The sequence below is a fragment of the Heteronotia binoei genome, chromosome 9 (genome assembly GCF_032191835.1).
Source record: "Heteronotia binoei isolate CCM8104 ecotype False Entrance Well chromosome 9, APGP_CSIRO_Hbin_v1, whole genome shotgun sequence".
NCBI lineage: Eukaryota > Metazoa > Chordata > Lepidosauria > Squamata > Gekkonidae > Heteronotia > Heteronotia binoei.
This window is the reverse complement of record NC_083231.1, coordinates 104463706-104476687: the sequence shown is the minus strand read 5'-3', so window position 1 is coordinate 104476687 and position 12982 is coordinate 104463706. Positions and strand designations below refer to the sequence as shown.

The 12982-nt window shown below is 46.0% G+C and overlaps 1 protein-coding gene across 10 annotated transcripts in view; it reads right to left on the bottom strand.

Moving 5' to 3' along the window:
- Positions 1–4345: 4345 nt before the first annotated feature.
- The window catches only part of SEC31A (SEC31 homolog A, COPII coat complex component), a 79653-nt gene continuing 71016 nt past the window's right edge, over positions 4346–12982 (bottom strand). For all 10 annotated transcript variants that reach the window (XM_060247121.1, XM_060247122.1, XM_060247127.1 and 7 more), the window contains 4 exons: positions 11738–12010; positions 8585–8704; positions 7417–7488; positions 4346–4899 (listed from right to left, as the gene is read on the bottom strand). In XM_060247121.1, coding sequence (XP_060103104.1) covers positions 4720–4899; positions 7417–7488; positions 8585–8704; positions 11738–12010 — 645 coding nt within the window. In that variant the 3' untranslated portion in view covers positions 4346–4719. The remainder of the gene's footprint in view (positions 4900–7416; positions 7489–8584; positions 8705–11737; positions 12011–12982) is intronic.

Here is a 12982-nt window from a genome sequence, read left to right as displayed (position 1 = left end):
GTCACAGCTGACTTTTGGTGACCCTGTAGGGTTTTCAAGGCAAGAGATGTTCAGAGGTGGTTCACCATTGCCATCCCTGGGCTTCCTGGGTGGTCTCCCATCCCTCTGAGGCCACACAAAATTGGGCTAGCCTTGACCATTCAGGTCAGGACATGCCAGTCTACAACTGGGTAAGATCCCAGGTTAAAATCCTTAGTCTGCCATGAAAGCTCATTGGGTTGCCTTGGGATCCCTGATCTCTCAACTATGGTGTTTTCAGGACAAAGTGGGAAGAAGAAGATGATCAGAGAATCAGAGTTGGAAGGGACCTCCAGGGTAATCTAGTCCAACCCCCTGCACAATGCAGGAAACCCACAAATACCTATCCCAAATTCACAGGATCCTCATTGCTGTCAGATGGCCATCTAGTCTCTGTTTAAAAACCTCCAAGGAAGGAGAGCCCACCAGCTCCCGAGGGAGCCTGTTCCACTGAGGAATCGCTCTAACGATCAGGAAGTTCTTCCTAATGTTGAGCTGGAAACTCTTTTGATGATATGATATTGGATTTATATCCCGCTCTACATTCTGAATCTGAGCAGTCACAATCTCCTTTTACCTCCCCCCTCCCTTCCAACAGACACCCTGTGAAGTAGGTGGGGCTGAGAGAGCTCTTACAGCAGCTGCCCTTTTCAAAGGCAACTCCCACAAGAGCTACGGCTAACCCAAGACCATTCCAGCAGCTGCAAGTGGAGGAGTGGGGAATCAAACCCAGTTCTCTCAGATAAGAGTCTACGCACTTAACCACTACACCGAACTGGTGGAAGAAAGAGAATGTATGCACAACACCCTCAGCTCCTCAGTGGAAGGCTGGGATAAAAGAAATAATCAACAGTTAAAAACCCATTATTCCATTTTTAACTACAACATAAACCTAAGCAGAGTTACCCCAGTCTACCTCATTGAAATGAATGGCTGGACAAATGATGTCTACAACAGCCCAACTTAATCCATCACAACCTACAGTCCAGAGCGGCTTGTTTTTGTTGTGATCCAAGCAGTGGAGAAAACAGGTCAAGGACATCAAAACCAGGAACGGAAAAGAAACTATAACCTCCCCTCCTGCACACCTTAACAAAATACTGTATGCACAAGATTTGGTTCTGGAAATTACAGAGAAACTTCTCAAGATGTGGAACAGAAGCCACGACTCAGCTTCCCCTTTGGAACGCAGCACGTAGCGGGCCGCTTATTATCCTTTTAATGTATAGCAGACAGAGAGCCCATAAAGAGCGATTTTATGAAGTATGCCAAGGAAAAGTGCATTCCATGAATGAACTAATTATGAGCTACGGTTCCTGCCGCAACGGCATGAGCTGAGAGCATATAATTAAAACCAAACTCTTAATATAGGTTTCATGAAAGGCCTTCCAAAATAGCCACAGAAAGCGGAGGGGGGGAAAGAGATGCTTGCCTCAGTGGAGGGCAGAGAAGCTATAATACAGCAGATGTAAAGAAGCAGTGAAGGGAACAAGCAGTGATCTACATGGAAGCTGATTCAAATCTTGCCTCTGCCAAGACCTCATTAGGACCCTTTGGGCAAGTGTTTCTCAGTTGTCCTCTCCCCTCCCCACCCCACATCTGTAATCTTGCAATCTAGATCTGTAATCTAGCAGTTATCATACTGATCTACCTGAACTGTTGCTAAGGATTACAAAATCGTCATGCATGTTATTCCCCTTTTTGGGATTCTGACACAGTGTGGTGGGCACAGCCATAAAAGAGCTGCCACAAAACAGGTGTTGCAGAAGGCAGAGCCAGCCACACCAAGAGGATCCAGAGCCAGCACAAGATTTAGTCAGAACTTATGGGACACTGGAGTGTCAGGTCAGGGGAATGAGGTTCTCTTGTGTTGGATCCAGCCAGGTTTGAGAAGACGACTGCAGACTGATACCCCGCCCTTCTCTCTGAATCAGAGACTCAGAGCGGCTTACAATCTCCTATCTTCTCCCCCCACAACAGACACCCTGTAAGGTGGGTGGGGCTGAGAGGGCTCTCACAACAGCTGCCCTTTCAAGGACAACTCCTGAGATAGCTATGGCTGACCCAAGACCATTCCAGCAGATGCAAGTGGAGGAGTGGGGAATCAAACCCGGTTCTCCCAGATATGAGTCCGCGCACTTAACCACTACACCAAACGGAGGTAGATCCAGACTAAGTTTTTTGTTCAATCACACCCAATCCCCCTCCTTTTTGCAGCCCTTATGGCTGAGTCCGCTTGTGGCATATACATTTAAGGGAAATAAAATTTAAAAAAAAATTATTGTGGAGAAAATAAGAAGAACCCCAGTGGATCGGACTAGTGATCCATTTAGTCTAGCATCCTGTCTCACACAATGGCCAAACAGTTCCTCTGGAGGGTCAACAAAGAGCCTGAAGCCTTCTCCTGACGTTGCCTCCTGGCACTGGTGTTCAAAGATCTACTGCCTCTGAATGTGGGAGGTACCATAATCCCCAGCATAGGCCTTTTGCTGGTCCAAAAAGCCCCTTGCCCCATTTTCAGCAGTGGAAAACCTGCTCAGATTCAACCCATTGCTTCCATCACTGAAGTTTAATTTAGCAGAAGACATATTTTACTATGGAGAGATCAATCCAGCTATTCTTTGGGTGGGGGGGGGGGGGCGTTGAGACAAAAAACCAAGCAGACTGATACAGATAGGAGGTATATTTGTGGATGAACACAAAAGCTGGTTTGTTGCTGCCACCTTTGAAGATGCAAAGAAGAATAATTGAGTTAAGATGCAAGAGAACTGCTCAGGCTTCTTGCTCAAGATTGCGCTATTTACTGCGTTGCTAACTGGCTCCTCAGCTGATAAACTGCCTTCAGGCTCATGTATGTAATTATATGCCACCCTAAAACTGACTCAGATTCCAAACTAGGGTGTGAAAAGGAGTGGGGGGAGACCCCATTTATTTGTGCTGTCAAGCAACCAAAGCTAGTCAAGATTAATCCAAATCTCTTGATCCTTGCCCACCTCTCTTGGTGTCTGTGCCCAAGGAAATAACCTTGGGAACCTGAGAGTTGGGCAAGCTGAGAACTTTGGACCACGCAAACATATGGCTTTTTCAGAAGCAATCTCAGCTGTATGCACCCATCTGTGAAATGGGAACAACGATAACCAGCCTCACTGCTAAGTATCACTGAAGCCCTCTGGATCCTAAAAGAGATACACACGTACACAGTAAAATACTGAATCATTTCATAACAAGGAACTCATATGATAGCAACTGGGTTATGAACTGAAAGGAAAGGTCTTTGGGGGGAACTACTAGACGCCTGGATGCATGTAGATCCCATTCTGCATTTGGTTATAGCAAAAAGACGTTTCTCAAAAGTCAGGTGGAACAAAAGGACAGGCTCCAGTCTATGGCTTCTATTTGGTGGCAGTCCCAAGACTGCAGCTTCAAAGCTAGAGAACAAGGCTCAGAACTGAATCCATGCAGCTGCCTTCTGCTGACTTAGACCATCAGCCCATTAAAGTCCACTATGGCTGGCAGTGACTCTACAGAGTCTACCCTTGCTCATCACCTGCCATCTGATCCTTTGAGCTGGAGGTGCCAGGAATTGAACCTGGGACCTTCTGCATGCCAAGGAGCTGCTCTATTACTGAGCCATGGCCCCTCTCATAAAGTTAGCATCTCACAACAAAACCAAGTGTATTCGTATCAACTATGCAAACGTCTTCATGGTTATCTTGACTCTAAGAACAGCAAATCCTGAGGATCACTCTGTTGTCTGTGGATCCTTGGAGGTTGCATGAATCACTAACAAGTCTGATAAGGGTGGTCACCAACTCAAAAAAATAACCTGTTCCTCTGCTACCAGTCTTCACTGCAGCGCACAGATGCAAGGGAGTGTTTGGTGTATCCCAGGCCAAATGCAAGCTGGGAACTGAGCAGATGTCCCCAACAAGTCCCTGAATCCTCTAAAGTGTTCAGGGACTCCCCAGTGGAGAAGCCCAAGATGTAAAGAGTGGGTGCATGTTTGAGCATGAGTGACTTTCAGTCATGGATAGAATTCAAAAGCATAACTAATTCACCGCTGTGATTTAAGTCACTACTTCCATTGCTGTGTTATGCCTATCGAGAGCAACTTCAGCACAGTTCCAACTGGGGGTTTGTAACGCTCATCCGAAACAAAAGAAAACCAGGCTCATTGGGGTTTATATTTTTCAAAAATTTAAGGAACACACACACACACACACACGTTCATCCATCTCCACCAGGCCAAACTGAAACGGAGCTAACCTAATGTCTGCCTATGATCAATCCAATCTTTAAAAAGAAGGCATAATTCAGCGCACGCACATAAAATAAAATCAGGAGCTTTTAATCTGACGCAGAGGAATGTGCAAAGAGCTCTCTCTTGAGGTCACCCTTAACACACAAACGGCCCTCTGGTGTCTTACGAGCCGCTTTCAAAGCAGCCAAGGGGACATGCATTTAAAATGGACTAGGTGGGGTGGGTGGCGCAATTATGCTATCTGTAGACAAGAATAGTAAAAGGTGAAGAGATGAAAGAAAAGCACCAGGGCTTGCAGGCCCTTCTAAAAGTGGAAAGAGCTCATCTGTGGGGATACTGTAGTGACCGGCCTTCAGTTGTCTCGGATTCTGCTAAGGTAGAGATGGGTTTTGTGTGTCCGCGAAGCCGCCGTGCTTCCTTCTCTGCGGAGAACGCCCGCTTCACACCCCCAGTTTGTTGGCCTGGGTGAGGACGACTTTCAGCACTGGCATGAAGGCCGACGTCTCACTGAAGTTGCTGGTGCTGACTATGTGGGTGTGGATGTTCAGGCCCTCCATGTAATTCCGGGTTTCGATGCTCCTGGCAATGTTGTGCAGGCCGTTGATGATCATCGGAGAGAGCTGGAAGGCAGAAGGAAGATATGTCAAGGAGGGGGCGGACATCCCATCAATAAAATCATGGAAGGGGCCAGACGTGCCAGCTGGTCCAACCTCCTTGCTCCATGCAGGATCAGCCTTACGTATCCCTGACAAGTGTTTGTCCAGCTGCTGAATAAAGAGTGCCAGTAAAGGGGCAGCTCACCACCTCCCTAGGTAGCTGATTCCACTGCTGAATTACCCTTACAGTAAACAAACAAAAACCCAGCCAGTATCTTCCGCCTGTAATTTAAGCCCATTATTGCAGACCCTCTCCTCTGCTGCCAACAGTTCCCTCCCCTCCTCTAAGTGGAAAGGAAAAGGAAAGGTCCCCTGTGCAAGCACCAGTCGTTTCTGACTTTGGGGTGACGTTGCTTTTGCAACGTTTTCACGGCAGACTTTTTATGGGGTGGTTTGCCATTGCCTTCCCCAGCCATGTACGCTTTCCCCCCAGCAAGCTGGGTACTCATTTTACCGACCTCAGAAGGATGGAAGGCTGAGTCAACCTTGAGCCGGCTACCTGAAAACCCAGCTTCCACCGGGGATCGAACTCAAGGTCGTGAGCGGAGCTTAGGACTGCAGTACTGCAGCTTTATCCTTCAAGAGAGCAATCATGTCCCCCCTCGGCCTCCTCTTCTCCAAACTGAACATTCCCGAGCCCCTCAGCCTCTCCTCCTCGGGCTTGGTCTCCAGGCCCCTGATCATCTTCATTGCTCTCTTCTGCACCTGCTCCTTTCCGTTCACATCCTTCTTGAAGTGAAGCCTCCAGAACAGCATCACTCCAGGTGTGATCTGACCAATGCGGTGTTCAGTTTGACTATTCCCTCCTGTGAGTTCCCAAATGGAGCCCCACCTTTCCATCTGGAGCGCTTCTGGGACTGTCTGAGTTCTCCATCGCTACTACCTGATCCTTTTAACTGGAAATGCCAAGAACATGCTCTACCACTAAGCCATAGTCTCACTTCAAAACACAGTGGTAGTATACAGGCATCTGCCAGTGGCAAAGATGACAGGCTGACATGGGAAACAGACAGCAGCTTCTTCTCCTCCTCCAGGAAGGAAGGACAGTAGTTAGAGTGTCAGAACCAGGATCTGGGAGACCCAGTTTGGAATCCCCACTTGGCCATGGAAGCTCACTGGGTGACCTTGTGTCAGTCAAACACTCTCAGCAAAACCTACCATGTAGGTTAAAAGGTAAAGGTAGTCCCCTGTGCAAGCACCAGTCGTTTCCGACTCTGGTGACATTGCTTTCACAATGTTTTCACGGCAGACTTTTTATGAGGTGGTTTACAATTACCTGCTCCAGTCATCTACACTTCCCCCCCAGCAAGCTGGGTACTTATTTTACTGACCTCAAAAGGATGAAAGGCTGAGTCAACCATGAGCCAGCTACCTGATCCCAGCTTCTGCTGGGATCAAACTCAGGTCATGAGCAGAGCTTGAACTGCAGTACTGCAGCCTACCACTCTGCGTCACAGGGCTCTTGTAGCCATGTTACCCAGCCATAAATTTACTTAATTCTTACTGTTTTCACAACCAGAGTCATGAGCAGCATCAATAGCAAACCCTTGTCTCACAAAGGAGCCTAAAAGTTACTACTCTGAAAGCTATCATCGCATTTGACAACAGCTGCCAGAAACTTCGCCACACACAAAGCAGTTTGTTTACCTTTATCTCTGTGTAACCAGGATGATTTTGCTTTTAAAGAGACAAAGTCCTGATTGAATAATGGGGAGACCAGTGCAGCTCTTAGATCTAAGAATCTGGGGCAGTAAAAAAAAAAAGATCTATGGAACTGGTTTTGTGATTGCCACCATGACAGGGTCTATCTGAATATGGACTTCCATTAAGCAGAGGAGTCAAGCAAGCCTGCATCCTTGCCCCATTGTTATTTAAACAGCATCTTAATGATTTAACTTCTCATTAAGGAACACAGGGCATTGTTAAAAATGAATGCTGGATTTTTCATTCACCTCGTTTGGCACGTTAAATTACCTTGTCTCTCATATGAGCATGATAACGCCTTCCTGTCATGATTGGTAGTCAGCCTACGCAAGTATTGTTCCAACAAGGTCTTAGCCATTAATGTTACTAAGTCAAAAGCTCGGCCACAAATTTAGTTAGTCTTTAACAAGATTTTTTAACAGGAACTCCTTTGCATATTAAGCCCCATCCCCCCTGATGTACCCAATCCTCCAAGAGCTTACGGGGCTCTTCGTACAGTGCCTACTGTGAGTTCCAGGAGGATTGGCTACATCAAGGGTGTGTGGCCTAATATGCAAAGGAGCTCCTGTTACAAAAAAAAAGCCCTGGTCTTTAAGGTGCTACTGGATTCTTGCTCTTTTCTCCCGCTACTTCATAGGGACAATCAAAAGGATGTAAGGCACTTTGGGTCTCACTGGGGAGAGAGGCAGGGTATCAATGTAGTAAAGGATAAGGAAGCTACACCGAACTCTTTAGAAGAACTACCTTGCACAAAGGTCAAACAACAGCAACGCTTACCGTCTGATCTCGAAGTTTGTCATACAGAAACTCCAAGCGTTTGTTGGCATCGTCTAGTTTTCTCTTGGTTTGCTGAAGGTCGGAATGGAACACAGACAGGACATTGTTAAAAATGAATGCCGGATTTTACTGATGCAAGACTAGAGTCTTATTTGTATAAGCAGCACAGCCTGATCTGTGGAAATGTTTATATTTAATTCGATTTATACCCCACCCTCCCCGCCGTGGCGGGCTCAGGGCTGTGGAGAACTGGTTTTGGGATAAATGGAAAGACGTCCCTCATTCCTACCTGAATCAGACTTATTCTTCAACAGTTCACTTCTTGGTGGGTGGATGAAGAAGAGTAGATTTGTATATCCTGTTTTTCCTCTACCTTAAGGAGTCTCAAAGCGGCTTACAATAGACTTCCCTCAACAGGCACTTTGTGAGGTAGGAAGAGCTGAGAAAGTTCTGAGAGAACGGTGACTGGCCCAAGGTCACCCAGCAGACCACATGTGGAGGAGTGGGGAATCAAGCTTGGTTCTCAAGATTAGAATCCACCACTCTTAACCACTACACCATGTTGGCTGGTTTGTTACTGACAACAAATCCAACCTATGCCACCTGTTCCTAACGCTCCCAACATCTTGGTTGTCCGAATTTATAAAGCTGCCTTATACAAAAGGCAAATCTTTGGGTTGACAAGAAACTATCCAATGTCCTGGACACAAATCCTTCCTAAGACTGCTACAGGAGATCTTTTAATTGATGCCAGAGCCTGAACATGGGACTCATCTGTGTACAAAGCACGAGTTTTTTTAATGAACTATGGAACTGAAGGACTCAGTAAGGCAACAAGACATAGTTTGCTTCACATTTTAGCCCTCCCCCATCAAATGCCTATCGCTGACATTCTTTCATGTCTGCAAAGCCCTCTTGAACGTTGCGATTGGGAGGTGTTTATCTGAATTCAAACCCCTCAAAAAGAACCACAAGGAGGGGCACCTGAATTCATATATTGTATAGATCCCATAGTAATGGTAGTTGCCTCAATAACCTGAATGAACGGAAACTTAGGCCTAGTTGGTACTCTGCCTGCACAGTGATGGAGGCCACCAGCTTGAGCACATGAGATCGTCCTGTCTAAAAATGTTTCTCAAACACAGACACGCTGCACTGAAGGACATACCGGATCTGTAGCTGAAGAGAGACATCTCTGGATCAGAGCTTCGAATGTGGTCTTGAGGATAAGGTGTTCTTCAGGAATTGGCTTTTTTGTTATCTTTTCTGTCGGCAACGACTGCACATGCTGGAGAAACAGAGAAGTCACTGGGGACATAACTGTGGGTCCCCCCTCCAAACCCTTTTTACTAAAAAGAAATCACAATGTTTTCCCCTCAGGATTGGCCCTGAGGTAGTTTGTTCTCCTGTCTCTGATGTCCATTGTGGGCAAGTGTTCAGTAACAAGAGGACAACTAGGAGATTTTGAGGTATGTATCTGACCTAGAGAACTTCGACTCTTAAAAGCTCATGCCCAGAAATGCTTGTTGGTCTCTAAGGTCCAGCAGAACTCAAATCCAGCTGTTCTACTACAGACCAACGTAGCTACCCTCTGAGACTATCTTCAGGACATTTTGGTACCCCCTCTGCTGTCACACCTGCCCCCTACTGGTGGAATCAACTTCCAGAAGATGTCAGAGCTTTGCTGGACTTTGCCCAATTCCGCAAAGCCTGTAAGACTACACTATTCCGCCTTGTGTTTGATTGTTAGTCATCAACTGGAATTAGTAACATCAAACCTGCAATGTCAGCGCCTAAGACATCAGATGAGAAGAATGGTTATAAAGTTTAACTGAATGCCTCCTACTTAAATTATCTATGTAACCTTTTACTGAATGGTATGGAAATTAGCACCTTGTTTTAATTAATGCTTTTATTGATCTTGCTTTATTATCATATGTTGTGAGCTGCCCTGAATCCACTTATCGGAAAGGGTGGGATGTAACTAAACTGAACAGTAAAATTTGAGTTCTTGAAAGGTTGTTCCCCTTTTCTCAGTGACACGGCCAGTCTTGCAATGGATAACCATTTATTTTTTGACTCGCTTTTAGTTAAGGGGTTTGCGCTTCAAAGAATTATTTTTACAGTCTACTTTGGACCCAAAGGCAGTTTTATGATGTTTGTATTTTATGCCGTTTCTGTGCTTTAGGTGAGGTTCTGAATTCTTTGTACATTGTCATTGTTTTATGCGGTTTATGGTTTTGCTGTGTTTTGCTTTATAAGCCCCTTCAAGCAGGTCACCGGAGATGCAGTGAACACAATTCCTAAACAAACAAAACGGTGCTTTTGCCCTTGTCATGGGTGAAAGATATGTCATAGCCAAGTGTTTACTTCTGCAGTGCAAACACCCATTTGGTCCCCACTGTGGAAAAGCAAACACTAACCTGCCACTTAAGTACCAGTAAGTACTCAAACAGCTGCCAGTTCTGCCAAAGGGGACCTAAATGAGCCAGTGTCTTCCACAGAGCAGCAGCTCTCTCCCACACACACCAGGCTCCCCTAGAAAAAGCCCAGCAGAAACTCATTTGCATATTAGGCCTTACCCCCTGACATCAAACCAGCTGGAATTGTGTTCCTGCTAAAAAAAAAAAAAGCCTTGCCCCTGACCTTCCGTTTAGGAATCATTTGCTTTCATGGACATCCACTGAGATGAATAGATTTTGTTGCTTTATGTTGCACCTTGAAGACCTTCCACTGAATAGATTTGCAGCTAGATGGAAGAGAGGAGAGGAGGCAATCACCTGTTCAGGTTGACAGCAGCCAGCCATTGTCAGGCTATTCTGCAACCGATTTAGGTGTCAAGAGATTCAGCCAGGTGAGGGCCTCATTGCTACTGAGGGAAATTGGTATGTGTGTGAGCAGACAGCTTACATTATTATCGAACTATTTAAACTGGCAGAATCAGCGTCACAGAACTAACTATTACTACTGCCAGATAAATTTAAATTAACTCAAATGATGTATTTTAAATCTATTAACTGGTTTTTATATGTTTAATTTTAATTGTTAAATTTAAAGTTTTTATCTATTAATGTAAATGTATAAAATGCTGTTAGCCGCCCTGAGCCGCCTAGGCGGGGAGGGCGGGATACAAATAAAATCTATTATTATTATTATTACCTAGACCTACGGCCTTGTAGCAGGGATGGCATGGCCCAGTAGGGGGCAGCAGCTAGCAATTGCTCAGGGGAAAATTTCAAGACGAGCCAGGCCAATGGGGAAAACCCCTTGAGGGACAATGACCTTCTCCGGCACACACAACTTCAGACCTCTAGCACTAATATTTTGGTGGACAATGGTTTCTCATTCTGTCAAAGTCGTGGCCCTTTCCCCTTACTCTAGTCATCACAACAAGGTGTATTTCCATTTACAGATACATGAAAGGGGATTGAATCCATACTTATAACTATAGTTTCTCCATCGCTTAAGGGAGAGGCATATCTGCTCCACCTCAGCATAAGACAATCAGAACGCACCCAGAACCCCATTAGTCATGGTAGACAGTGAACTGAATTTTTGCCTTAGGCAGCCAAATGCTCTGAACCAATAGGAAATTACAAGATGGCAAACCCATCTCCCCACTTGGAGGAAATCTAAGGCAGTGTTCTTCTGGAAGCTTCCCAATGGTAGTGACAGCAGCTGCCACCAGCAAGCCCAGGGACATGCATGCCCTGTGGCCTTTGGCAGGATTTACCGTGATGCTTGCAGCAAGAGCACACCAGCATATGCCCACACATCAGAAGAGCCTTGCTGGATCAGATCAGTGGTCCATCTAGTCCAGCATCTTGTCTCACACAGTGGGCAACCAGTGCATCTGGAGGGCCAACAGCAGGAGATGGAGGCCAAGGCTTCCTCCTGAAGTTGCCTCCTGGCTCTGGGATTCAGAGGCTCAGTACCTCTGAATGTGAAGGTTCCCCTCAATCACCGTGGCTAGTAGCCATTGACAGACTGATCCTCCATGAATCTGTCTAATCCCTATCTAATTCCCTATTAAAACTGTTTATTCCTGTAGCCATCACCCCAGCTTCTGGCATAATAAACACAGTACAGAGTCAAATACAAGCTCAGACTACCGTTCGCAAACTGGCCACCGAGGAAGGCACAGACCATACAGATTTTGACGTGACAAAACAGGGGACTGCTGCTTTCAGTCAACCATGGTTAGCACCAATGGCTGCACTTCAACCTATCTCAACCGTTCAAAAGGCTCTTGGATCTTTCAGAGGCTTGAATGTGCCCATTCCTACGAACCCGAAGAACACAGAGCTGATGGCATAATGACCTGCATGGTGTTGCCAATTGGAGCTCCTGGGGCTCCCTCCATACTAGCTGCCGATGCGGCAGGAGGCAGGAGAGGCTGACCACCAGGCTGCGGAACATTCTGGAAAGGGTTGTGTAAACCCGGCTGGCCTGGAGGAAGATGCGTGGGCTGGAATGGAGCTTGCACTGGAGGCATGGCCGAAGTCGGGGGCTGCTGCAGCTGGCCTTGCGAGTCTGCCAAAGGGTTCATTATTGGGGAGGTGATCGGAACAGGAGGCATGAAGTTGTCCGGGATCTAAGGAGAGAGTTGAAGAAGAAGAGTTGATTTTTACTACACAAAGGAGTCCTGGAGCAGCTCATAACCGCCTGCCTTTCCTCTCCCTACAACAGGCACCTCGTGAAGTAGGTGGGGCTGAGAGCCTTCTGACAGAACTGGGACTGGCCCAAGATCCCCCAGCAGGCTTCGCGTGAAGGAGTGGGGAATCAAACTCGGTTCTCCAGATCAAACTTGGTCTGCCATTCTTAACCACTCCACCAAACTGGCTCTTGACAGACAGGAAAACCATCTCACCATGTGATGAGTGTTAAAACTATCTGCAAGTGCCAACCTGCAAGTGGGCAGTGAACAACTGTCTGTACATGGGCCTTCTCTGTTGTGGCCCCCACCTTGTGGAACGGCCAGCCTGAGGAAGTCAGAAAGGCTCCCTTTCTCCTGACTTTCCAAACTGTACAAAACTGAATTATGTAGGCAACAGAATTGCACTGTATTAAATGATTCACAAAGTGACTTGGATAAATTATAAAGGACGGTGGTCTTCACTATTGTGTTTAGCTCACTGAAACTAGGATCCTACTATATGACATCTGTATTATTGAATACGCCATATTAATATTTACGCTTTGCTTCAGATCTGTTTTTAGATTTCTGATTGGCTCTACAATCATAATCCTATTGTATTGTTTCCTCAATACCTCATTCTGCTGATTGTATTGGCTTACTCCATGTAACTTGCCTTGAGTGGAGTGAGAAATGTGGACTCCAAATGACATGCATAAAATAATACTATATGGGGGTGGGGAATCAATGCTTATCTATATTCGAGGACGTTCCCCACTGCAATTTTTTCTTCTTCTGAATAATTATCTGGCTTTTAAACTATTTAGCTCAATAATCTTAAAACATATTTGAAGGCTGCCAATATAGGTGCCTTTTTGAGACTTCAAAAGAAGCACGGGAGGACTTGTAACACAGCAAAAGCTAACACGA